The sequence below is a fragment of the Rhododendron vialii genome, chromosome 8a, assembly GCF_030253575.1.
Source record: "Rhododendron vialii isolate Sample 1 chromosome 8a, ASM3025357v1".
Lineage (NCBI taxonomy): Eukaryota > Viridiplantae > Streptophyta > Magnoliopsida > Ericales > Ericaceae > Rhododendron > Rhododendron vialii.
The window spans coordinates 32,719,801-32,743,176 of NC_080564.1; the positions used below are offsets into that span (position 1 = coordinate 32,719,801).

The following is a 23,376-nucleotide window of genomic DNA, read 5'->3' on the forward strand; positions in this document are numbered from 1 at the left end:
GAGGTTGATGCAGTGGATTTTGGGTTGGGAAAAGTGAGGAGGGACGACAATGGCGAGCAATGGTAAAACTAGGATAGCATAGACGTAGTTCACGGTGACTTTCCCAAGACGATTATAATCAAAACATCGTCCTTTCTGTTCAAAGGTATCAACCTTTTGGGGCAGGTGCAGAAAATACACACACAAAAGCTTAAAATGACAATACAAAGAAAGCAGTTACGATGACGCGGCTGTACAAGTAAAAGTATGAGCAATGTAAGCTTAGTAGGGGAGACTGGAGTCTCTCTTCTACGAATTCATTCAGCGTTTAAGCTTAGAAGCTACAGCATTGTAAGCAAGTTCTACATCCTCCTCGGTCATCTCAATTGTTTCATCACTGTCATAAGCTGCTTCGTCACCGGTGAAAGCTCGGGTTCTACCTTTGTAACCCTTCTTAGTCTCATCAGTTCTAGGCCGTTTCTTATCCGCTAATGAATCATCATCAAGTTTGCGAAATTCAACCTCGTAAATCTTCTTACAGTTCATTGCTTCCCTGCAAAGTTCTTCCTTCGAGAGCACTGCTGAACCATTTGTAGTGCTTTCAAACTTTGCCAGCTCCTCAACCACGAGAGGGATGAAATTCCATTGCTCAGTCATTTGTTGGACATCCTTCACAGAATTTTAGTAAAAATGGAAAGCGAGTAACAAAAATTGCAAAATATTTCGTTCTCTTCAATACAATCAAGCACATTTAGCAAGCAAGTTCAAAGGACAATACTTCGAAAGTTTTTCACATAGCTAATGCAAGTACAGAACTTTCAGCAAGTCTATGGAACGAAATCAGCATGAATGCTGTTGAAACAGAAAGTAATGATCTATGAAGAACTGACACCTCTAAGGGTCGACGTTTCGCAGTGTCTAGACACAGGGACACCTCGGGAACACGTATGGGACAAGCCACATGGTGTGTCCCATAATTTAATATAAATTTCTTAGGGGGGCACGGCTGGGGACACCGATGGGAACACAGCAGGGGTCAAAGTGTATTTTTAAAAAAAAAATTGGGGTCAAACTGTAATTTTTTAAAATTTTGGAGGTCAAACTGTAAATTTTTTAAACAATTTCAGGGGTTAAACTGTAATTTTTCAATAGCGTTGTATTGAGCTTATGGATGTCTTGTTTTGTTTAAATGGTATTGGAACTATAGAATTTTCGTTTTGTCCACATTTTGCCCTTTAAATTTGGGAAAAAATTGAAAAAAATTATAAATAAATAAATAAATATACATGTGGCGTGTCCCCTGCCGTGTCTGTGTCCCTATTTTTTTAGAATTCCTATATCCGTGTTCGTGTCCGTGCATCATAGGTAATGATATACCTGCTTTTCCTTGAGCGAATCAATAGCGTCTTGTAAACAGGTTAGGATTCCTTCAGCAGCTATACTCTTTATTTCACTCGCCTCTGGCTGTAAGGAAAGAACCAAAAGAATGAATTAATAAGCAGTTATCTTGTTAAATTACAGAGGCAAAATATAGAGGTAACTCGGTAAGAGCATTTCAACCAATCAATCTGAAAGTTAGTTTTGTGTCCATTTTATTTCATCAGTGTAGCTCAAACAAACTCCGCCTGGTTCGTGCTTAGAGTCTTATCTTTATTTCCTAGCCGGTCCCAAACCCGGATAAAGGAGAAGGGTTGTGCGTTAGGTAGCTAACAGCTAGCACGTAAAAAAAATATGTCAGATCTTTATGACATGAATCCAAATATGATTACAAGGCATGCTAGGGCGTTCCCTTTAAGCGACACGTTATGCTTGCCTTCGGGTGCTTCGAAAAATGAGCAAGGGGGCCGCACCGGCGCCCAGGTGTGGTGATAGGTGAGCAAGGGTTCTCGCGCTTGCTTGGACGAGCGCGGGCAAAGAAGCTAGCCCAGGCCTATAAGATTCGTTTAGCAACTTGGAACATAGGGACGTTAACGGGTAAGACTAAGGAGCTAGTTGACACCATGCTTAGGAGGAGGATTAGTATAGCTTGACTTCAGGAGACTAAGTGGGTAGAGGAGAAAGCTAGGGAGATAGAGGACACAGGTTATAAGCTTTACTATACGGGTAAGGATAACATAGAAATGGGGTAGGTATCGTAGTAAATAAACGCCTGAAAGATTCGGTAGTTACAGTAACGAGGAAAGGAGATCGGATTATTTCAGTTAAGCTTGTGATCGGAGAGAGTATAGTTAATATTATTAGTGCTTACGCACCCCAAGTAGACTTGGATGATCTTGCTAAAGAGCAATTCTGGGAGCAAATGGATGACGTGTTTCAAGGGATACCTTTTGGGGAGAAGCTATTTGTAGGAGGCGATTTCAATGGTCATGTGGGAGTGCATAAACAAGGGTATGAGAACGTGTGTGGATTTGGTGACCTTAACGAAGGTGATAGGAAGATTTTAGATTTCGCGGTAGCTTTTGGCCTTATAGTTGGGAATACTCTATATAGGAAGCGAGAGGAGCATTTAATTACCTTTAAGAGTGGAGCCAATAGAAGCCAAATCGACTATTTTCTTGCTAGAGGTACAGACCGCTTGACATGTAAGGTTAGTCCCAGAGAGTGTCTAGTGGCACAACATAGACTTTTGATGTTAGATATTTGTCTCAAGGGGAATAATAAAAGGAGAAAGAAAACTAGATGCCCACGGACTAAATGGTGGGACCTAAGAGGAGAGAAACTAGAGGTATTCAAGGAAAGAATGTCTCAAGAAGTACGGTAGGGAGTGGAAGGCAATAGTGACAATATGTGGAATACGATAGCGAATGGTATTAGAAGAATATCGAAAGAAGTTCTTGGAGAGTCGAAGGTAAAAGGTCCAATTCCTAAGGAGACATGGTGGTGGAATGACGAGGTTCAAACCATGGTAAAAGCAAAGAAGGAGTGCTTTAAAAAGTGGCAAAATGACCGGAATGAGGAAAATTTTCAGTTATAAGCAAGCTAGCAAGGAAGCTAAGAAAGTCGTTAAGGATACTAAGTTGAAAGCCTATGAGAATTTCTACGCTAGACTTGATAGTAAAGATAGAGAAAAGATTATTTATAAACTTGCTAAGCTACGAGAAAGAAAAGCTAGAGACGTTTCTCAAGTTAAGTGTATAAAAGGTATTGATTCGGTGGTGTTGGTGAAAGATGAAGCGATCAGGGATAGATGAAAGTCGTATTTCGATAAGTTGTTAAACGAGAAACATGAAGGAGGCTTTGATGGGGAGGAAGTGTATGTACCTGGCGAGAACATAGAATATGAGTTTTATCGGAGAATACAAAAGTTTGAAGTGGTTAAAGCTTTGAAAAGGATGAACCGAGTAAGGCCCTAGGACCCAAATGGTATCCCTATTGAAGTGTGGAAAAGTCTATGTGACTTGGGAGTGACTTGGTTGACAAAGTTGTTCAACAAAATTATTATGACTAGGAATATGCCCGACGAATGGAGAAGGAGCACCTTAGTACCTATCTATAAGAATAAATGGGATATTCAAAGCTACAACAACTATAGAGGTATTAAATTGATGAGTCATACGATGAAATAGTGGAAAAGAGTTATTGAGCATTGCTTGAGGATGGTGACTACGGTGTCAGAGAAACAGTCTGGGTTCATGCCTGGAAGATCAACCATGGAAGCTATCCACCTATTAAGGAGATTGGTAGAAAAGCATAGAGCAAAGAAGAAGGATCTCCATATGATTTTCAGAGACTTAGAAAAGGCTTATGATAGGGTGCCTAGAGACATCATATGGTGGGTTCTAGAGAGAAAAGAAGTGACCAAATGGTATATCGAGGTGATTAGAGACGTATGAAGGTGCCGTCACTACCATTAGATCACCAGTAGGGGAACAAGTAAATTTTCAATCACCGTAGGATTGCATCAAGGGTCAGCCCTGAGCCCGTACCTCTTTGCCTTAGTTATGGATGAATTACTGGACAATTTCAAGAGGATATTCCATGGTGTATGATGTTTGCAGATGACATTGTCCTCGTAGATGAAACCGCTAGAGGTGTTAATACGAAACTAGAAATTTGGAGGGAAGCATTAGAGTCAAAGGGTTTTCGGATAAGTAGGAGTAAAACTGAGTATATGGTGTGTAAGTTTAGTGGTACCAATAGTGCGCATGAAGAAAGAGTGATAATCCAAGACCAGGAGATACCAAAAAGTGATCATTTTAGGTATTTAGGCTCAATTATTAATAGAGATGGAGAGATTGCTAATGATGTGACCCATAGGATCTAAGTGGGGTGACTCAAGTGGAGAAGCGCTACTGGTGTACTATGTGATAAGAGGGTACCCACAAAATTAAAGGGAAAATTCTATGGAACTACCATAAGATCAGCGATGCTTTATGAGACAGAATATTGGCCTATTAAGAAACAACATGTGAGCAAGATGAGTGTAGCGGAAATAAGAATGTTGAGGTGGATGTGTGGTAAGACTAGACAGGACATGATTAGAAATGAAACAGTTTGTGAGATGGTAGGTGTAGCATCTACAGAGGAGAAGTTGAGGGAAAATAGGCTAAGGTGGTTTGGGCATGTCTACCGTAGATCAGAAGATGCAGTAGTTAAGAGAGCAGATGGGATAGCTCTAGGTATAGACCTAAATTGACATTAGATGTTGTGCGCAAATATATGAGTATAATGAGTTTGTGTGAACAAGTGGCCCTTGATAGAGCTCAATGGAGGAAACGGATTCATGTAGCCGACCCAAGTGATTGGGACGTAAGGCTCGGTTTGGTTTGGTTTAGTGTAGTTCAAACAACAATAACATTGTCTGTAGGTACACAATTCTAATTCACTTGTAAAATCTGATTTTTTTTCAGTTCTACATTTTGAAGTTGAACGCTCATTGAAACCATAAGCTAATGCCTGATACTAAACTAACGGGTCCCATTTCCGCAAAAATAGAACTGAAAAAAAAAAAAAAAGGCAGTTGTTCTAAGGAATCAATATACTGATGAATGTCATATCAAGAGGCGAGAGTAAATCAAGCAAGCCATATAAACCTGGAAAGAAGCCAAAGACACAAACTTCAAAGTAAACAAAGCATACTTAAGTGGTACATTGACACTGAAGGTAAAGCACATCAACGATGATCAGATGGTATGATAAAAGAGAACACACAATAGTAACTAAACCAAAACATAAATACCTTTTCTTCTTGGCTCTCTAGCCATGAGACAGTTTTATTCAAATCATCAATAGCCCACTTCTTCACTTTAGAAGGACAGAAACACTCCTTAGCAGGATTAGAAGATCCACTCTGCTTTACCTTCAACACAAGTAAAAAGAAAATATGCGGCCATGTGTTTGAATCGTGGAAGATTTTGACACTAATACGAAAACAGAACAAATTGAAAATCTAACTTTCAGCTTTCAACTATGGCAAATGTTGTGCCAAGTTGCTCCATGTGATCATAATAGACAACATTGTTGCAACTTGCACATCATTAGATGCCACGAAAAAAAAGTATGTGACTATGCAAACAATTTTAAATATAAAAACTACCTTGGGAGAAGCAGCATGCGATCTTCTATCTATTTGCGTCAGAGATTTCCTAGACAAAGAAGATTCCAGGTCTGCAACTAGCCATTGAGTTAAGAAAATTATAAATGTTAGTAAGCCAGCATGTTTTCAAATATAGATGACTTTCACCACATGACAGAAACGAAATATCTTGATAAAAATAGGCGCTTGTATAGGCAGTTACACACCATGACAGTGTGATATCCCATCCCCCATTGATGGGAGATGACACGTGTGGAATATAATCAACCATGTGGAAAGCTAGTAGGAGCTTGGGCTTAAGCTTTTGGGCAGGTTGTTCGGCTCTATTATTCAAGTTAGTAGGTCGATAAGCTACTTGGCGAGTTACAGATAGGAAGCCAATTGCATAGTCCTGATAGCAACAAACGTTTCCCAATCTTTGAGTGAAGATCAGGGAAGGAAGATCCTTATGATCACAATATTTGAGAAGGAATTGCTGCTTCAAATCCTATCTAGCTCTGCCATGATAGCACTTTTCAAAACTAATTCAATCCCTTGTATAACTGAGAAAAACGAAGTCATTTTTATCCATCCATACAGATCTATAAGTGCAATAATCCTCATAAATAACCTCATCTTTATCATTTATAAAAACAAATGACTTTTCGATGTTGCTCCATATCAAAAAGAGCATAAGTGAAAGCAGAATTTGTACATCGCGTTAATGGTTCTGTGCAGAGCAAAATTAGAGAGAGAGAGAGAGGGGGAGAGAGAGAGAGAGAGAGAGAGAGAGAGAGAGAGAGAGAGAGAGAGAGACCTTGGCTTGATTTGTTGGAAATATTTTGCTTCCGCCATGGTTTCCCAGCATGCATAAGGTAAATTTCAATATCAACAAGCTTTCTCTGGTTGTAACACTCTGATATCCACTCCTAGGCCACAAAAAAGTTGTGGTCATCAGCTCGTTACTTGCAAGGAGTAAAATTCACCAAACAAACACAATGCAACAAATCAAGCATGATAGACCACAAAAATGGTTTCTCTAGGTAACATAAGACCCCACTCATCAACCGGAGAAACTGACATCCCAATACCAATCACTTATTTGCATGCCTAGTTGGAAGGGTGAACAAGTTACTGTGATTTACAATGATTTATGGTGACATGAGATCACAGAATATTAAGTTGTGCAGCATGTGGATACTACCCGCAAGAAAAGGGGAAAAAAGGAGGAAAAAATGAAGGACGGGATAATTTCCTCTGAAAAAGTAAGAAATCCAAGGATAATCATCAAAGGAGAGCCATGCAAAGCGTAGAAAGAAACAACTTGGTTTCTAGAATGCATATGAGTAACTCCAAGCAACACTGAAAGCCCAACAAAGAACTCAATCCTCTAGGTCCCCTTCTTGTTAAAGAATCCAGCCTCTTACTCCCCTATCAAAGGAGAAATATATGAGAGAATTCCAGCACCTAGGCCTTGTCATGGAAAAAACCACTTGTCAAGGATACAGAAAACTTAAATCCAAGATCCTCGAATGGTATAAGTACCATTAATTCTCTGCATTTAGAGCTATTTTAAACTACAATGGACGTGAATGTCTGCCACAGCAGATTCTACCAACCGACCTGACGAACTAGACACGTTATATCACCCCAACAAACTTGCACGCATAGTCCAAGATCGTTCGGATCAGATTTGATAGCTTTTGACCAGATAATTTCACGTAAACAGAGAAAAAAAGAAGCACTATTGCTAGAACCATTAACTCATGTATCGAGGATATGATGTCACCTTAGAAACAATAGTTCCGCAGTCTGCCTCAACCTGTCGAAACTTTGGGGTGTTTGCAAATGCACAAACCAAGAGGGTGCAATTCGAGTTCCAGTCCTGTTGATATTCTGCTCCCATCTCCAGTGCCTGAGATCGCAAGGTGCTGCGTTCTGGATTAACAAATCCTGACAATACAAATACAACACCTTCCTGCAAAAATCAGTATCATATTCTCAGTTCTACTAGCAAAACCGAAATTAAAAGAGAAAACATGATCCTACATTGGCAATACTAAACTAAGATCACTTCCATACCAAAAGTTTGGAGAAGTTTGTGGGGCCCGAACTTGATGGAGAAGATTTTTTGCTGCTTTCAGGTTTCTTGGAAGGAGATGACTCTTTAGCTTGTTTAGATGTTTTGGTGCCATCATTTTCCTCATCAGCTGCCTTCTTTCCATGAGATTTGGTCTCACTCTCTCTCGCACTTATCCATGAAGGGAGACTTCGTCCCGCTTTTGTATTAGCTCCATTATGAAGGCTCGCCCTTGGATCAGTCATATCACTACTGGATGCTTCTTAATAGCTGCAATTCTCCCAATTACAAATCACACAGATGAGTTGAATGATCAGCAGCTCTCTCTTTTAAGTTGCATAAAAGAGGAAAAATAGTACTTCAAAATACTGTCCTTTGTGATGCTATCAGAAGAAAACTGAAACAGTAAATGTTCAGATCATACCAGAACGAAACAATAATACAATAAGCAACAGCATCTCCATTACTAGTTCAACATGAGATAACATTGACAGTACCTAGATCATCCTCCTTTAGTCCTTTTAATTGTAATGCTCTTACCTAGCCTATTGTATGGAACAGCAAACTGCTCCAAATAGTAAGTTACCATAATAACTTAGTTCTAAATAGCAGGTTATGCCAAGATCAAAACAACAAAACTTTCCATGTTGCAGAGTCAGTTGATAACAAGCATTTTTTTTAAGACAGCTAAAATGGACAAGAAAACCTCACTGGCGAAATAGATTATCAATTTCATACAAATTCTAAACATAACTCCTAAACGCAATCGCTGTGTTTGATTGCTGGTACTGGTAGCGAGAGGAACTGTAATCCCACAGAACTGAGGGAATTAGGAACACCGCATCCAACAAGGTAATGTGTATCCCATGCTGGATTTCCTTTACATCGATGACAATTGTAGTCTAATCACACGTCTAATCCTCTCAAATCCGGTCAATCAAACGGGTCGAAGTTTCCCCCTCCCTCTAGACATACCCATCAAGACATGCAAATAACTAAGAGAGTCAAATTGACAGTTTATATCCAGACACCTAGGTCTTTTTGAACACAGATGAACAATGACAAGCATTCTGTGGCTAAAAAGAAAAACCCGTAAAAATTCTCGACAAATATGCGCAACCCAGAAGTCCAAAGACATGATATAGAGTAAATTTTGATCGGAGCTGGAATCCACGTGCACAAGAAAGCTCAACACTACGCAAGACCAATACATAGGGTTTTACATGTAAACGATTTGTTGATATATACACGCAGGTAATTCAGATAACTCACATCGCCTCCGTCGAGGTCTTTAGCTGTCGCGTTCTGTACAGAACCGCCGGAGGTTGCCGCCTGTATTTTGATTAATAGACGGTCCCAGTTTTCAACTTTTTTGCATATGATGATACCTTCTGTACTCTCTCACCTCCTCAATGTTAACTTCCGTTCCGAATACCGTACCGGCAGCGGTGACTTTTTTTAGGATGCGTTATTGTAAACTTATAATCTGAAAATTTATTGGGAAATGATATTGGCACTCCAAAAATTGATGCAGGCACTCCAAAATCAGTGTAATTCCAAAGCCATTTTCTTTTGTTTTTGGAGTGTCTGCATCAATTTTTGGAGTGCCAATATCATTTCCCAATTTATTTCGGTAGTTTTTTTTTTCGTAACTTTTTATTTATTTTTGTCATATAATTTTTTAGATTAATCGTCTTGTCGCGAATCGGAAAAAATATAAAAATACGAACTGATAATGAAAAAATTCAAATAAGACGTTATTTTGGACGACAAATAAGACAGGTTTTTGATACTTTTATCGTTTTCAGTGTATTTTTATTTGCTTTCAGTCATAATTTTGTATTTTATAGACTCCTCTTATTGAGACGAAAGATTAATTCAAAAAATTATTACGAAAAGTTACGAAAAATAAGAAATACCGAAATAAATTATCAGATTATAAATTTACAAGAATGCATAGTATCGTGTACACATCACCAAAAAAATTATTTGGGTATGTTTCGAAATTTGTGCTATGAATATATATACTTATATGTATACTTAAAAAGCCTCATGAAAGTCAACCAATATGAAAAGTATGTACCCAGAAAAATATTAGATGATTATGAAGCTCGAATATTAAGAAATAAAGAAAACCATGTTTTTTTAGTACAAAAGTCTTGTTGTAGAATTACCTACTAAAAATAATAAAATGAAAAAACAGTATGACTGGTATTGTCTGATACTCGAGCCTGGTACCAACCGGCATTTCAGTCAGAACGAAAATAGAGGAGTTGGATATCAGTTTTAGACAAATCTAAGATGTATCGGTGGTACTGTATGAGATTCAAAACCTTGCCTTCCCTAATCTTCTATGGAGTCCTAGTCCCTGGTCTAAAGAGTGGGTTTTTTTAGCCTAAGATAAGAGATCACACCATGATTTTGGTTGGAGTTGTGACTACTCAAGCAAATTCTTGTTAGATGACAATCTAACAAGAACATTGCAAAGGATAAAGACAACGCATTGGTTTAAAATAGAGTTTATTTTTTAGAGAATGCTTGAGTCAGCTTACGGACACGGACACCAAGATTAATTACCAATTAAGTTGGAGTAAGAGTATTTACATGTATTACATCACTCCCCCTTAAACTTGAATACTGATACCATGATCAACTTTATTTGATTACTCTACATCAATTATGAGAGTTTACGAGACAATCAAGCTCAACAATTCAACCAATACAAAAAATAAACGGATAAATTCAAAGAAAGAAAAGCTCTCAAAAGGAAAAACACTGTACGCAAGTGAAGAGACTCAAATTCTTGAACTTCTAGTCTAGCCATATGGAAGTGTCCTGGCTATCAGAGCTAATCGTTAAAATTAACTTCCTTCACATTTCAAAATTCAAACGTTCAATAGCAGCTCACCGGTATTCATCTCCGATTCTTTTAACAATCCCACTGCGGTAACGGCCGGTGAAGGACGCCGTCAACGCAAGGACATATCTGTAAATAAAACAAACTACCTTACCACTTCGACACCCACTCCCGCTCAGTCTCTCCATTTCGAAATACCACTCTCTCTCTCTCTCTCTCTCTCTCTCTCTCTCTCTATCTCTCTAGGGTTTCCACACAAAAACGCCATGAAAGACAGCGACGAGCCTCGGGGCTCCGATCCAGCGGACCCGCTCGACGGACTATCCGTTCTCTCGCTGTTCCCCCGAACAATTGGGGCTTCAAAAGCCCCAAGTTCAAACCGCTCCGACGACCTCGAATCTATCAACGGCTTCATGAAATCGATGGTGAGTAGTTCACTGATTCAGTACGCAAATAGCAATTAATTATAGCTCTATTTGTTCTCGAATATTTGTGATGACTTGTTTTATGTGAAACTTTACCTCTTGTTAATCCAAAATTGTAAGAGCATCTGTACTCAAATTATTACTCAAGTAGTAAAAAAATGAGTAAAAGCTTCATTTGATACAAAGCACTCCGATGGGTGAACTCGGAACTAAGCACAAATTTGAGTAAAGTCATAGTTAGTGGCACAGCGAAGAGCAAAGCGAGCCTTGAAAAATTCAAGTAAAACTCGATCTGGTACGAGTTTGAGTCGAAGAGTGGAGTGGTGCTTTTACTCATAATCTGGTTATGAGTCAATAAAAAAGGATAAGTGTTGTGGAGATGCTCTAAGTCGATGAAAAGATGCCAATTTCTTGCTAATGCGATGCGCTTGTGCTAATTGTTGACAAAATTAGTTGTCTCACTTGGGAACTGTCAATATGTTTATGCAAATTAGTTTTTTACTCTCGCCCCTTCAATTTGAAAACCACTATTAGAGCCGCCCCTTTGGATTGTGAGAAAAGTTGGGAAAGGAAAGAAAGGGGAGTTCTATCATTTGTTTGGATACTAAAAGAGGCAAGAAATGGTGAGAAGGATGAGAAATGAAGGAAAAGACACGGGTTCTTATTGGTCTGTTTTTGTCTCCCATTTTTGGGGCAATTTAGACAGAAGCCACAATTAGTTCTTTTAACTCTGCTCCCACAATCCAAAGGGCTTTATGGTTTCTGCGTATCCTTTCAGGCGTTGAGAAGTCCCAGCAAGCATTTAGAGCAGGCAAAGGCCATTGTTGATGGCAATTCAGAACTCCTGAATTCCGAATTTGCTAGTTTTTTAGCATCTGAGAAAATAAATGAAGATGTCGTGGCGGCAAAGGTTAATGAAAATGCCCGAGAACGGAGACCGGGGTTAGGCCGAAGACGGGCTAGGTTTTCTCTGAAGCTAGATTCAAGGTATCATTACTGTGGTGATGCTTAATTTTCTCATGAAATTAAAGTCCTTGAGAGACATATGTATCTTGCTGACTACATAATGTACCATTGACAGTCAGCCTTCTGTGAACTTGGAACCGACTTTGGACATTGATCATATTCAAGACCCGGACGAGTTTTTCTTGGCCCATGAAAAATATGATAGTAAGCACTTTTACTCTTACTTTCTGCATCTATTTGGCGAACATTTGACTATATTTTTATTCTGCCTTGTACTTGATTTCTAGATGCCAGATTAGAATTACATCTAATGAGGGGTGGAAGTTTGGCTGATTTTGACTGCAATACATCCAAACCCGAACGACGCCGTCGACCTGGAATTCTGGGGTATCTTTTGTGTTTCTATCACCAGTTCTCTTATAATCCCTGTTTTTTTGTTTTGTTTTGGGGTTTAATGATCTTTTATTCCTTAATTTCGTCAATTACAGGAAAACTTACAAGCATCGCATTTCATTGACGCTTCCAGAAATTGACGATAAATCCTCCCAAGTGACATCAGGACAGGAAATTCTCAGTCCACTTCATTATACTTCAGAACAAGAAACAGCCGATCCTAATGTCAAATTGCAGGAAAAGGATTTAATTGGTAATTTTATACTTCTGAGAAAGGCTCATCCGTACCATTCTCATATATGTTTTACCCATTATTACCAGCAAAATTCTATTCTACAGTCTTCGTTTTTTTTCCCTTCCTTTTTTTCACATGATGACAAAGTTTAGTACACAATACACAGGGTCAGTTTATAATACCGAGAACAGAGGTGATGAACTTCTCGATGAGTTACTATCGGATAGATGTGCGAATTTAGATAAGGGTGGGATACTATCTTTCTTGCAGGAGCGCTTAGAGATCAAACCTCTTGATCTCGACAAAGTATGCCTTCCTGACTTTCATGATGTTGGAATGGATGATTTTATGGACTTCGGAAAAACTTCGCGAAAGCCTCGTAAAGCACTATCAGATATACAGAATTTGGAGAAAGGCATAAGTGGTAAAACACCTGTTAAACACAAACAGGCTGTAGAAAGCCCTGTTCTTTCGCTGACTTCACCTACCCCTCGAAAAAGTCCTTTTGCTTCAATCTTGTTACTTAAAAAGCGCACGTTGCTGTCAGATCTGCGGAGCGATCCATTCTCAGCCCTTGATCTGTCACCAGCCAGAGATTCTGCTTCTGTTGAACTTGTTGAACAATCAGACCACCACGCTCAAAGGAAGGAGTTTGACGTTTCTGGTGAGTTGAAGTCACCGATAGCTGAAATAGGTGAAACTAGAGTTGATGATGTGGGTTCACAAGAGATGATAACAGGAGAGTCAATCACTCCATGTGAAAAATCAACGAATGACAACTCAGTCAGACTTCCGGTTATTGATGTTTTGTCAATTGGATCTGAGGGTGAAAAATATACCAAGGGGAGCAGGAATGTTGATGGGAGGGCTGTGGAATACAATGACAATGGGATTAACACTGATACAGATGTCCGAACAAATGGGCCAAATGAAATGGAGGAGGAAATTGCGCTTAATACTGAAGCAGATATTCTGGCAAACAAACACAGCGAAATGGAGGAGAACGTAAGGATTTCGTTAAATGTTGACTTCGAATGATGTTGGAATACTGGGACAATATGATAATCTGTTTGATTATAATGGTTTGTGACAAGATGCAGGTTGGAGATATGCTCCAGGAGGTAGGGTCATCTGCAGATTTCAACTGTGGAGGCTCATCTAGGCCTGACGCTGAATTTCAGACAGATGGACGACATGAAATGGAGAAGACTGTTATTCAGACCAATGTAAGGTCCTATGCACGGGGATTACAGTCGTTCTAGAGGATTGTGATCTTGATAATGGATGCTAAAGCATGATGTTCTGTGACCAGTTTCAGGTTGAAGATATGGCACAAGATGCACAACCAGATAGCAACATTGGGCAGCCCGCTATGGAGACTTTGGACAGTAATCAGACTCATCAGGGTAATGATTATAGTTTTCTGCTTGGGCATTACGACTCATATTCACTCGATTAATTTTTATGTATTGCCCAAAGCTGCAAGTTGTAAGGTGCTGTGGGATGAGTGAGCACATTCAAGCATCTCTGTGCATATCTTGGCTTGTTTGCATTGCAAGTACAACATGGCACTTTGAGAATAATATGTTTACAGCGTCAGCCATAACCCTCTTTTTTGTACTTAGATTCATAACGTTGGAAATTTCTGTTGCGGTGAAGCTGTAACATGAATTTATATCAAGTAGAATCAGTTTAGAGCAACATGAAGTTAATATTGCCATGCTTTCTGTAAATGAAGCTGTAAAAAGGAAGGTAACACTCTATGAGAATCGTGAGATTACAAGATACACTATGTATAGTGTCACCCATTACTACAAAAGCTTCTCTTAGCAACTGGTCCAAACAATAAATTTGTAGCCATCCAGCACTCCCCGGCATGCGTGACCCGGTCTCGCCGGAGGTGAATAAGCTGAACTAACACTGCACAATCACAAATAAGCCGTACCAAACATTGCAGGGGAACAATCACAATCACGAGACTCGAACCAAAGACCTCTTAAAACATCTTAAGTCACCAACTCTTTCAAATGCTTGAACTATTGGGAAATGTGCCCAATAATGTATATCTAGGTATCCAACGCTTTCCATTGGAGAATAAATTGAGGTTTAAGAGCTTGGATCTCTCGTCATTAATTTAAAGTTTGGATATTGTAATGCAGTTTAATGGAGAGTTCTTTCCTTTGTTCCCCTCTATCTGATTAGGGGAGCAGACTGCAGTGTCATGTTCTTGTTTCTTGTCGTTATCGTTGGATCTTGTACTCTTGGATGATAAGACAATAACTGTGCATTTATAAGCATCTTGTTGTCATGTTCTTATTTTTCATTCATTCTTTTTGGAAAAATTTAAGATTTGAACCATACCATTATCAGGTTGCTTGTCGGCTGTCCAAGGAATTTTAATCACCATCAGTAAAATTGTGTGTTGTTTTAATCATTCCTGGGACACATCAATTGACGTTATCTGCGATCCATTTGTGGTTTTCATGTTACATCACAAACTGGGTGCTCTTTCTATCCCATAGGATTAAGATGTTTTTGACTCTGTGACAAGTGTGACTTTCTTGTTTCTTTTGACAGATCAGTCTCTTCCTTCTGCAGTTGAGCCCCATGCGGTGGATGTATCCTTTGACACCTCTGATGCGCTTCCAGAACATGTTAAGGTCTCCACCTTTCCTGGTCATTTTCTTTCTTCTGTTTAGTTTTGTTCTCCAGTGGTTTATACTAGAGTATTTGTACCAAAGATCCAATTGGGGTGTCTGGAATTAGTTGAAATGAAGTTACATGACAAAAGAGTTGGTAAGCTGACCTGACATTTACTGGGTTCATTAAGAACTAATACGTACACATGCTATGGTGTATGGCAGATCGACACTAAGATGCAAGGGTTTTTGCTGATGGTTTTCGTAATCTATTGGTTTACACATTACCAATTCAGCAAGGACATGGTTTAGAAACTATAGCGGAACATTGATTGGTATTTACCTTTCTTAGCTTATTTGTATGTGTAAGTGGCTTAATGTAAGTCAAATTCAGCAGACTGGTTATGACCAAGAAAAACTTTTAGGGTTGTCATTGATAGTGTTTTGCTATTTCTCTAGAAAAGAACAGAAAGATTGCACAAATCTACTCCGTAGTATTTATTGTAACACCATTGGAAGGTAGATGTAATTGAGTAAATGTTGAATAGTTACATTTTTGGACTCATTTCCCAATAGTTTAAGCTTTTGGGATAGGTGGCGGTCTAAAAAGGTATCAAAATCCATATGTGGGCTTGAAATATGGCTACAAAGGGGTAGCAAGCTTTTCTCCTTTGACAGTACAAGTATTCATGCATATTCCTTCTCTTCTTTACATTTTGGCCTCTTATCTTTGTGCCCTTGTTCTTATTATTCTGAAAGTCTTATTTCCCATGTGATGAAGATCCTAAGTAAATGCTTTTTATTCTCCATGTTGAATACTTTCACCGAAGACCTTAGCATGCATGCTTTCCACATATGAGTTACTAGCTAGGATATGGTGGTTGTTTCATGAGCAGGACAGGATTCAATCATGCTGTTGTTTGTTTAATAGCATTGAGTGTGTTGTTTTTATATTCTATTTTCCTCTATGGAATTGGAATTGATGCAAGTGGAACCTGTGGATTGAAATGTGCTTTCCTCGAATTCCGCTACTGCATGTTTTTAGCGTGTTGATTTTTTGGACCAAGTGTTGCTGCTGGTAAATGCATAAACAATGATGTTGCTTGTTTGTCTGAATGATCAGGAATCTTCTAGGGTACCATTGAATGAGCAAAGTCCTGCCAAAAGACCGCCACGCAGCAAAAGGAAAGCAGTTTCTCATAGGAAAAGCCTTGCAGGTTTTTACTTGTGCAATTAACTCAAACATGCATGATTTGGATATCTAGTTATTCAGTTTGAATATCATTCTTTAATCTCTGTAGGGTGTGGTACGTCTTGGGAAGCTGGGGTAAGGCGGAGTAAGAGAATCAAGATGAGGCCTTTGGAATATTGGAAGGGTGAAAGATTTTTATATGGACGCATGCATGAGAGTAGTTCTTCTTTAGGTACATTATTATACAACTACACTGTGCTTGTGATTATGCAGTATTTTCAGTTGATGGGGCATGCGATTCTTTTCGATTTCATGTGTGCGCTCTCATATGTGTGTGGTATTTTATTTTTCTCTATTTTCGCTGCTAATGTTGGAGGATGGTACATTGCTGAGGCCAATTCCTGTTGACAAGACGTCGTAGCAATTGGTAAAGAAACAAATACACCTAGGAATACATTATGAAAAACCTAATGGTTTGGTACCAAAGATCTGCATGTCCCATAAGCTTTAGGAAGATGTATAATGCTGTTATTCGGTAATAGAGATGGTGTTGGTTTTGACTTTTGAGGAGTCCTGCAACTAAGTTTAAGTGAAACCTAAAAACCTAAAGCTGACAGTCTTGACCACATGTTATTTGCATATAATCTTTGAGACTCTGACCCCCCAAATGGCTATATGTCTGTGGTATTTATTTGGTCCCTGACCACAGTTTAATTGGACATTTTCAGTGTACTCAAATAATTTGAATTGTCATTTAAATGCGTCTCTCTTGAATTATTCCACTTTAGGTTGCAGAAACCGCGTAATTACATGTTGTCTTGTGATTTCAATTATCTCAATGGGACAATGAGCATAGATAGTTTGATTTAATTTGTTTCTTGGTGTAGGCCTGAAAGTAATTGGAGTGAAGTATGTGTCACCAGCGAAGGAGACTGGTGGAAAACCCTCAATCAAGGTCAAGTCCTTTGTGTCGGATGAATTCAAAGAACTTGTCGACCTAGCAGCACTGCACTGAGATCTCCAGGTCTTCTTCTTAACCATTGTCAATGTCTTGTGGGTCTACCTAGAAAATTGGATCTCCTCTGGATCTGTTATTTTCTTTGAAACTTCTTTCTTCTACTTGGCACCAAGAAATGCATCTTTTGCAGCCATCTCTTAGTGCGTGTTGTGGAATTACCTGTTCCATTTTTTAGAGGGTGCACGAGTTTAGAGATGATGGTTATTTTTATGTTGTTGAAGGTAGTTGTGTTGTTTTAGATGAGATGTTTATTATGCACAACTTCAACAGTTTTCATAAATGGCCACCTAATCTAATTGAAACGGACTGTCTCCAATGGAGATACCAGCTATATCATAGGGGGAATTTGAAAAAATAACATAGTTTGAAAAGATTGAACATTGTTTTCATACTGTAGTAGGAAGTTACTGCATGTACCCATGTGGTCCAGATGCAATAGGGATTTGATGTGGTTTTATTTGATACTGAAGGTAATATGGTCTCATTGTGCTGGTTTGTACATTTGCATTTTATAAACCTCGTATTTTATTAAGAAGCAAAGACGTCTGGTATGCACGTGTCAGAACATGGTACTTCCAATTGAAAAACGGTGTATTAAGCGATCCAAAGTGATCCCAAAGTTTTTTAAAGGTAAATCTTGAGAGAATGGAGTTTTGGTGAGGGAAAAGTTCAAAATTCGGTCATTATGCTCTTCAAAATGTGTTTCGTACAATAAGTTGAAAAATAGAGACTTTCGTGCATCACTTTCATGTTTTCGTTTTCATTCCTCGTAAACAGCACGTTGGCTTTCCAGTTGCACTAGATAAACCTGTCAGGTGCATTGCTTGATAGTGTTCAAATCATGAGAAAATAAGAAATATGTTCAACGGTGGATGAATGCTGTGTTGCTCAATCCGGAGTCCAGACACTTGATTAGTTCAAACTTCTGTTCATCTTAATTGATCATTTCCTGTTGGATTTATGAACTGTTTAGCTGCCTTACTTTGAAACTTCTGCCTGATTTGCATTGGTCTTAATGACTTCAGGAGTTGAATTCTGCTGTGAGCTGCAGGGGGCAATGCTTCTGGCCTTGTTTACCTAGTGCCATCTTGTTTTTCGGAACAATAAGAGTGTCGAAGTAAATTCTGTTGTATGTAGTAAAATTCTAGCTAGGCGCATTGTGACTAGCTTAACTGCCGTCATTGTAACTCTTTATCCTCATCTGCGAACACAATGAGATCTGACGTGAGTCGAGAATGGAGGCGTTCTTGAGGAGCAACGTAAATCATTGTGCCGTGCTTTTTTAGTTACACTTGTCTTTATTTTTCGTGTTATTTTGTAGTGTTTGATTTGTTATTTGTTATATATAATTACATTAAAATTTTCAAATCCGGTGGTTTAGAAATGTGCATTTGGATGATCATTTTGTTTGTGAATGAACAATCCATTACATGAGGTATTAAGTGGACAAATAGTCCCTCTTTAATGCAGCTCATCTAGGCTGACTAGCTAATTCTGGGAAACATATGGGGTCACATGTTTCCTTGTATACTTATGGATTTGGGATCACAATCTCCACATCAAGCGTGCCCAAGGGGCTACATGGGCCCAGATGTCTCACGCGAACCAGTGACGTCTCAAAGCACCGCGCACCCTGCCGTTTGCAGCCCTTGAAATTTGGGAAACTTTTATAAATGGTCCCTCTAGTTTGCATGAATTTTCATTTTCGTCCCTCTAGTATCAATTGTGTTACTTTTAGTCCTATAATTTGCATTCTGTCTCAATTTCGTCCCTCTCGCTTACGGCATTAATGAAACAAACGGAATTGGAGGACAAAATTGTCATTTCTCCTCACAGAGGGACTAAATTGAGATTTCATGCAAACTAGATGGACTATATCTATAATTTTGTTTTTTACTTTTGTTTTTGTAAATAAATTTAAAATACATCATATATAATATATTTTTCATCTCATTTTATATTGAATAATAAAAAATATGTTGAAATTTTTTAAAGTTTTTATTATATACATCACAAAAAATATGAGAAAATTCGAAAAACAACCCTTATGTTAATTGTCTTGGTTTTGTATTTTTTTTTCAATTGAATTTTCACTATCGTTATTTATTTTGTCACATGATTAAAAAGAAAAAGTTGTTCAGTAGTATTTAGAAATCTTGTAATTGTGTTTAATTAAGCAATGAAACACTATTAAATATTAAGAGATCAAATACATTAAAATATGGGTATAAGTGTATTTATTTTGGAACTTACTCATAAGATCACTCATATAACAAATAAACACGGATTTTAAACATTTTTTTTATTGGGTGAAAAAAATAAGAAGATTATAAGAACATGATACAAAGACATTAGCTAAGGGGTTTATTTGTACATTTTCTAATATTTTTGTAATGTGTAATGAAATATAAATTTTTCAATATAGTTTGATTACCCAATAAAAAATAATTCAGTTGTCAAATATATTATTTATGGTCTTTTTTCTTTTATTTGCAAAAAACGAAAGTAAAATGTAAAATTTTAAAAATAATCCCTCTGGTTTGCATAAAATTTCAATTTGGTCCATCTGTGAGAGAAAATGACAATTTTGCCCTTCAATTCCATTTGTTTCATGGATGGCGTTAGGGAGAAGGACGAAATTGAGATGGAATGAAAACTATAGGGTTAAAATTGATACAATTAATAGTAGAGGGACGAAAATGAGAACTCGTGCAAATTAGAGAGACCATTTTTATAAATTTCCCCTGAAATTTTCCATGCACGATTTTTACAACTCGAGCTAAATTTCCATGTTTACTTTTAGTACATATATACGATTTAGACAATTATGCATACATGGGGGTCAAGTTTCGATATACTTGCGTTACATAGTCACATAAACAATTTGGCTTGGCAGTCGATGCATAAAACTTAGAGGTTTACTCTTCCTTAGTTCTCAGGTTCATTTCTTCGGTGCTATAAACTCTTATAGGCTGAATTTGTAAGGAGCTTTGCCCCAGCTAGTAGACAGTGAGATTAGTATTGGAGTAATTCCCAACATTAGTCAAGGTCTGCGTAAGTTGTTCTGAACACCTTGAATTACAAAAAAAACATGTTTACATAAACAAAATTATGAGATTTTGGTTATTTACATTAAAAAAAAAAGAGAGCACATGATGCGAGTTTTAGGGAGCAGCTCCTTGCCGAGCGGATGCAGAGCAGTTGATCCGGCCGTTCATCTTGGTACGGACAGTTTGGATCAAATCTGAGCGCATACAAATCTATATCGTCCATTGGTTAGTTAAAATTCGAGCCGTCGATTGCTGAAATAAGCAACCGGATCGACCGCTCTACAGAAAAATGCTTGGCAACATCTCCCATTTCATTTTTAGGACCCATTGTGAGCATGTTTTACGCTTATAAAAAACTAGCTTCTCCACACAAAGTGAAAAAGTAACTATCTACTGATTAAAACTAGTACTATATATGAAAATGGAATTGTGCGTGCATTAGACGAAATCAGATTTTTTTGCATAATCTTCCCAAAGATCTACATACATACATACATACTCCTATATTATTTGATTTTTTTCTTTATATCTCGAAGGTGTCCCTCACCTCAAAACTTTTCGGCTGGCCCATGTTTTAGCGAAGCAAGTCTTACTTCTGTTCCAGGAGGCAAAAATTCCTTCCATTTGTATGTTAATGATTTGATCTTAGTCACGTAATCCTTCCTTATGTCATGCGTTCTTACTTTCTCAATCTTTGCTCTCGCAAATTTTAGTAGTTCGTGATGTGTTTCTGATATGCTTTCGCACTTGCTCTCTCCCACATGCGCAGTCCACGCGGTTGAATTTTGTGACCGAGTATGATTACGAAACCCATATATTTTATATTTTACTATTTCGATCTATAACTACCATTCTGTTTCTAGTCAATTTATCTTTCTAGACCCTTTAATGCCTTCTTTTCCTTTGACCATGAAGTTCACAATTTATGAACAAAACTGTGCTCTCTCTCTCTCTATATAGATGTGTCAAAGTTGTAATAATTCCCCATTTTGTTTTCTCAAAAAACTTGTGGCAGAAGTTGTACCAGCTTACAGCTTACGGCAAAAGTCTGTTTCAATTATTCCTATTCTCCTCAAAGCTTTTGACTCTTTCGAATGCCCTTATTGACCATTCATTCGCACGACTCGGATGTCTGCCACAATTATAAAGTCAACCAAAAGCGACGGATACTACAAGTTTTGTCGAATCAAGTTATGTTTAGTTACTCTCATGGTTGCATCCTTGCATATGAACATCCTGCTAGGGAAAATTAACGGAGGGTTGGCTAGGTTCGAACCCCCAGCCCGATCAGTGTTCTTTTCTTTTTGACATTCAACACAATTTGTTCTCAGTTAATAAAATGAAGCACACACAATAAACGAGTTTGAAATCTGTTGATCCGAAATGAATATCAGAAGATCAAGACCTTTCTCTAAACTTAGTTTAAAAGTACTACCTAGAAGCACCACGGATCAAGTGAGGGATCCCTCACTTTATTAAAATGCGGGACTTTCATTTCCCGATCAAATTTTGAAAATCCGAAAATCCGAACCGTTCAATGTGTGCAGAATGTGATTTTTAAGGGTCCTCGCGAGAAATCAGCAAAAAAAATGACCGGGAAGGGCTTCATCCAAGCAGTTTTTTTTGAACCGTTCAATGAAAACTGCTTGGATGAAGCCCTTCCCGGTCATTTTTTTTGCTGATTTCTCGCAAAGACCCTTAAAATCACGTTTTGATTACTTTGAGCGGTTCGGATCATCGAAATTCAATCGGGAAGGGGAGTCCCGCATTTTGCGGGATCCTTCACCGGAACCTGACTGATCTAGAAGTAACGGTGCGCATCAAACACTTTTTGATTCTTATAAAGATGTCCCTACGAAAACAAAAAACAAAAATAAAATAAAACCTATGCAACAAAATCTCTATCTTGCCGACCGAGTAAACATATAATAAGAAAATCGAATCAAATTAGGCAATCTTCTCCAAATTTTCAATATTATTAATTAATTGCTGTAATTTCAACATAATAAACTAAAAACATGTAACTTTTGACAAAGCTGATATCAAGTCCCCAGTGACTAGTCGAAATGTGTATAAGCTGGTCTTGATATCTTAAATCGACTTGTATGTATAAAATAAGAACAATAATGGCTCTATATACCTTTGACTCAAATCTGATACAGTTAGCCATGTCTGAAATCGATAGGTAAGTTTTGATTCAAATCAATGGACCTGACCATGATCTTAATGACTTTGCTGGCGGGAATAAAATTTGAGTTGAAAAAAGTTGATTTGGTTCTCTCTTTTCAGACATTGGGTCCTAAACTTTTGCTTCCGGGTCAAAACATGTGCTTCACTAATGCCCTTAATCTTGTGATTCTTCTTGACGAGAAGAACTAAAAAGTAAAAAATTACAATCGAAACTTAAATTTTTGGAATAAAGACAAAAATAAGCTAATAAACAAATTTTTTCGTCTTTATTAAAAAAAAAAGATTTCGACAATGATTTTTTACTTTTTAGATTTTTCACGTCATGACAAAGTGTCGTCTAGGATAGGAAAATTTTGTGCCGTCTAAGCGTCTCTATCTTATATTTCCAGACGGTCAAGGTGTCTGGACCATTTTACACTAATCTCTTTTAATTGATTTTTTTTTCTAGTTCGGTCAAAGACGAATCACCATCCGCGCCGAGACTTGAGAATTCACAAGACCATTTTACACGAATCTCTTTTAATTGATTTTTTTTTCCAGTTCGGTCAAAAACAAACCACCATCCGCGCCGAGACTTGAGAATTCACAAAAAAATTACTTTCTTATGTTCCGATGTCAAGATTCGAACCGTAATCAATTGTGTAGAGAGCAAACCCGCCGACTAACCCCGCCCTCGGGGCCGGCCATTTCCATTCATGGGCTAACAAAAACCTTGGTAATCAAAATCAAATACAACGGGAATACTTGCAACCGCCAACTCCTGTGGTCTCACCCAAATAGTAGTCCCCTGTCTCTCTCAATCATACTTTCTCTCTCTCTCTCTCTCTCTAGAAAACC

General features: G+C 38.1%; 2 protein-coding genes across 7 annotated transcripts; one reads left to right on the top strand and one right to left on the bottom strand.

The window, feature by feature from the left end:
- Positions 1 to 85: 85 nt before the first annotated feature.
- LOC131335472 (DNA-repair protein XRCC1) lies at positions 86 to 9,027 on the bottom strand. Of its 2 annotated transcripts, none has more exons than XM_058370840.1 (8): positions 8,847 to 9,027; positions 7,577 to 7,844; positions 7,284 to 7,472; positions 6,312 to 6,423; positions 5,516 to 5,586; positions 5,159 to 5,278; positions 1,357 to 1,443; positions 86 to 648 (listed from the first exon to the last, which is right to left on the bottom strand). In XM_058370840.1, exons 2-8 carry the CDS (start codon positions 7,817 to 7,819, stop codon positions 301 to 303), a joined length of 1,170 nt encoding a protein of 389 aa, XP_058226823.1. In that variant the 5' UTR covers positions 7,820 to 7,844; positions 8,847 to 9,027; the 3' UTR covers positions 86 to 300. The 2 variants fall into 2 exon arrangements, with proteins under 2 accessions (XP_058226823.1, XP_058226822.1); XM_058370839.1 differs by having other exon boundaries at positions 5,516 to 5,592.
- Positions 9,028 to 10,436: 1,409 nt separating this feature from the next.
- LOC131335474 (centromere protein C) lies at positions 10,437 to 18,563 on the top strand. Of its 5 annotated transcripts, XM_058370842.1 has the most exons (14): positions 10,438 to 10,638; positions 10,669 to 10,856; positions 11,635 to 11,843; positions 11,938 to 12,026; positions 12,110 to 12,209; positions 12,311 to 12,468; positions 12,617 to 13,455; positions 13,551 to 13,676; positions 13,763 to 13,856; positions 15,028 to 15,110; positions 16,213 to 16,306; positions 16,391 to 16,513; positions 17,169 to 17,305; positions 18,325 to 18,563. In XM_058370842.1, exons 2-13 carry the CDS (start codon positions 10,698 to 10,700, stop codon positions 17,294 to 17,296), a joined length of 2,202 nt encoding a protein of 733 aa, XP_058226825.1. In that variant the 5' UTR covers positions 10,438 to 10,638; positions 10,669 to 10,697; the 3' UTR covers positions 17,297 to 17,305; positions 18,325 to 18,563. The 5 variants fall into 5 exon arrangements, with proteins under 5 accessions (XP_058226828.1, XP_058226825.1, XP_058226824.1 ...); XM_058370845.1 differs by having other exon boundaries at positions 10,437 to 10,856; positions 15,049 to 15,110; XM_058370841.1 differs by having other exon boundaries at positions 10,438 to 10,856.
- The last annotated feature ends 4,813 nt before the right edge of the window (positions 18,564 to 23,376 follow it).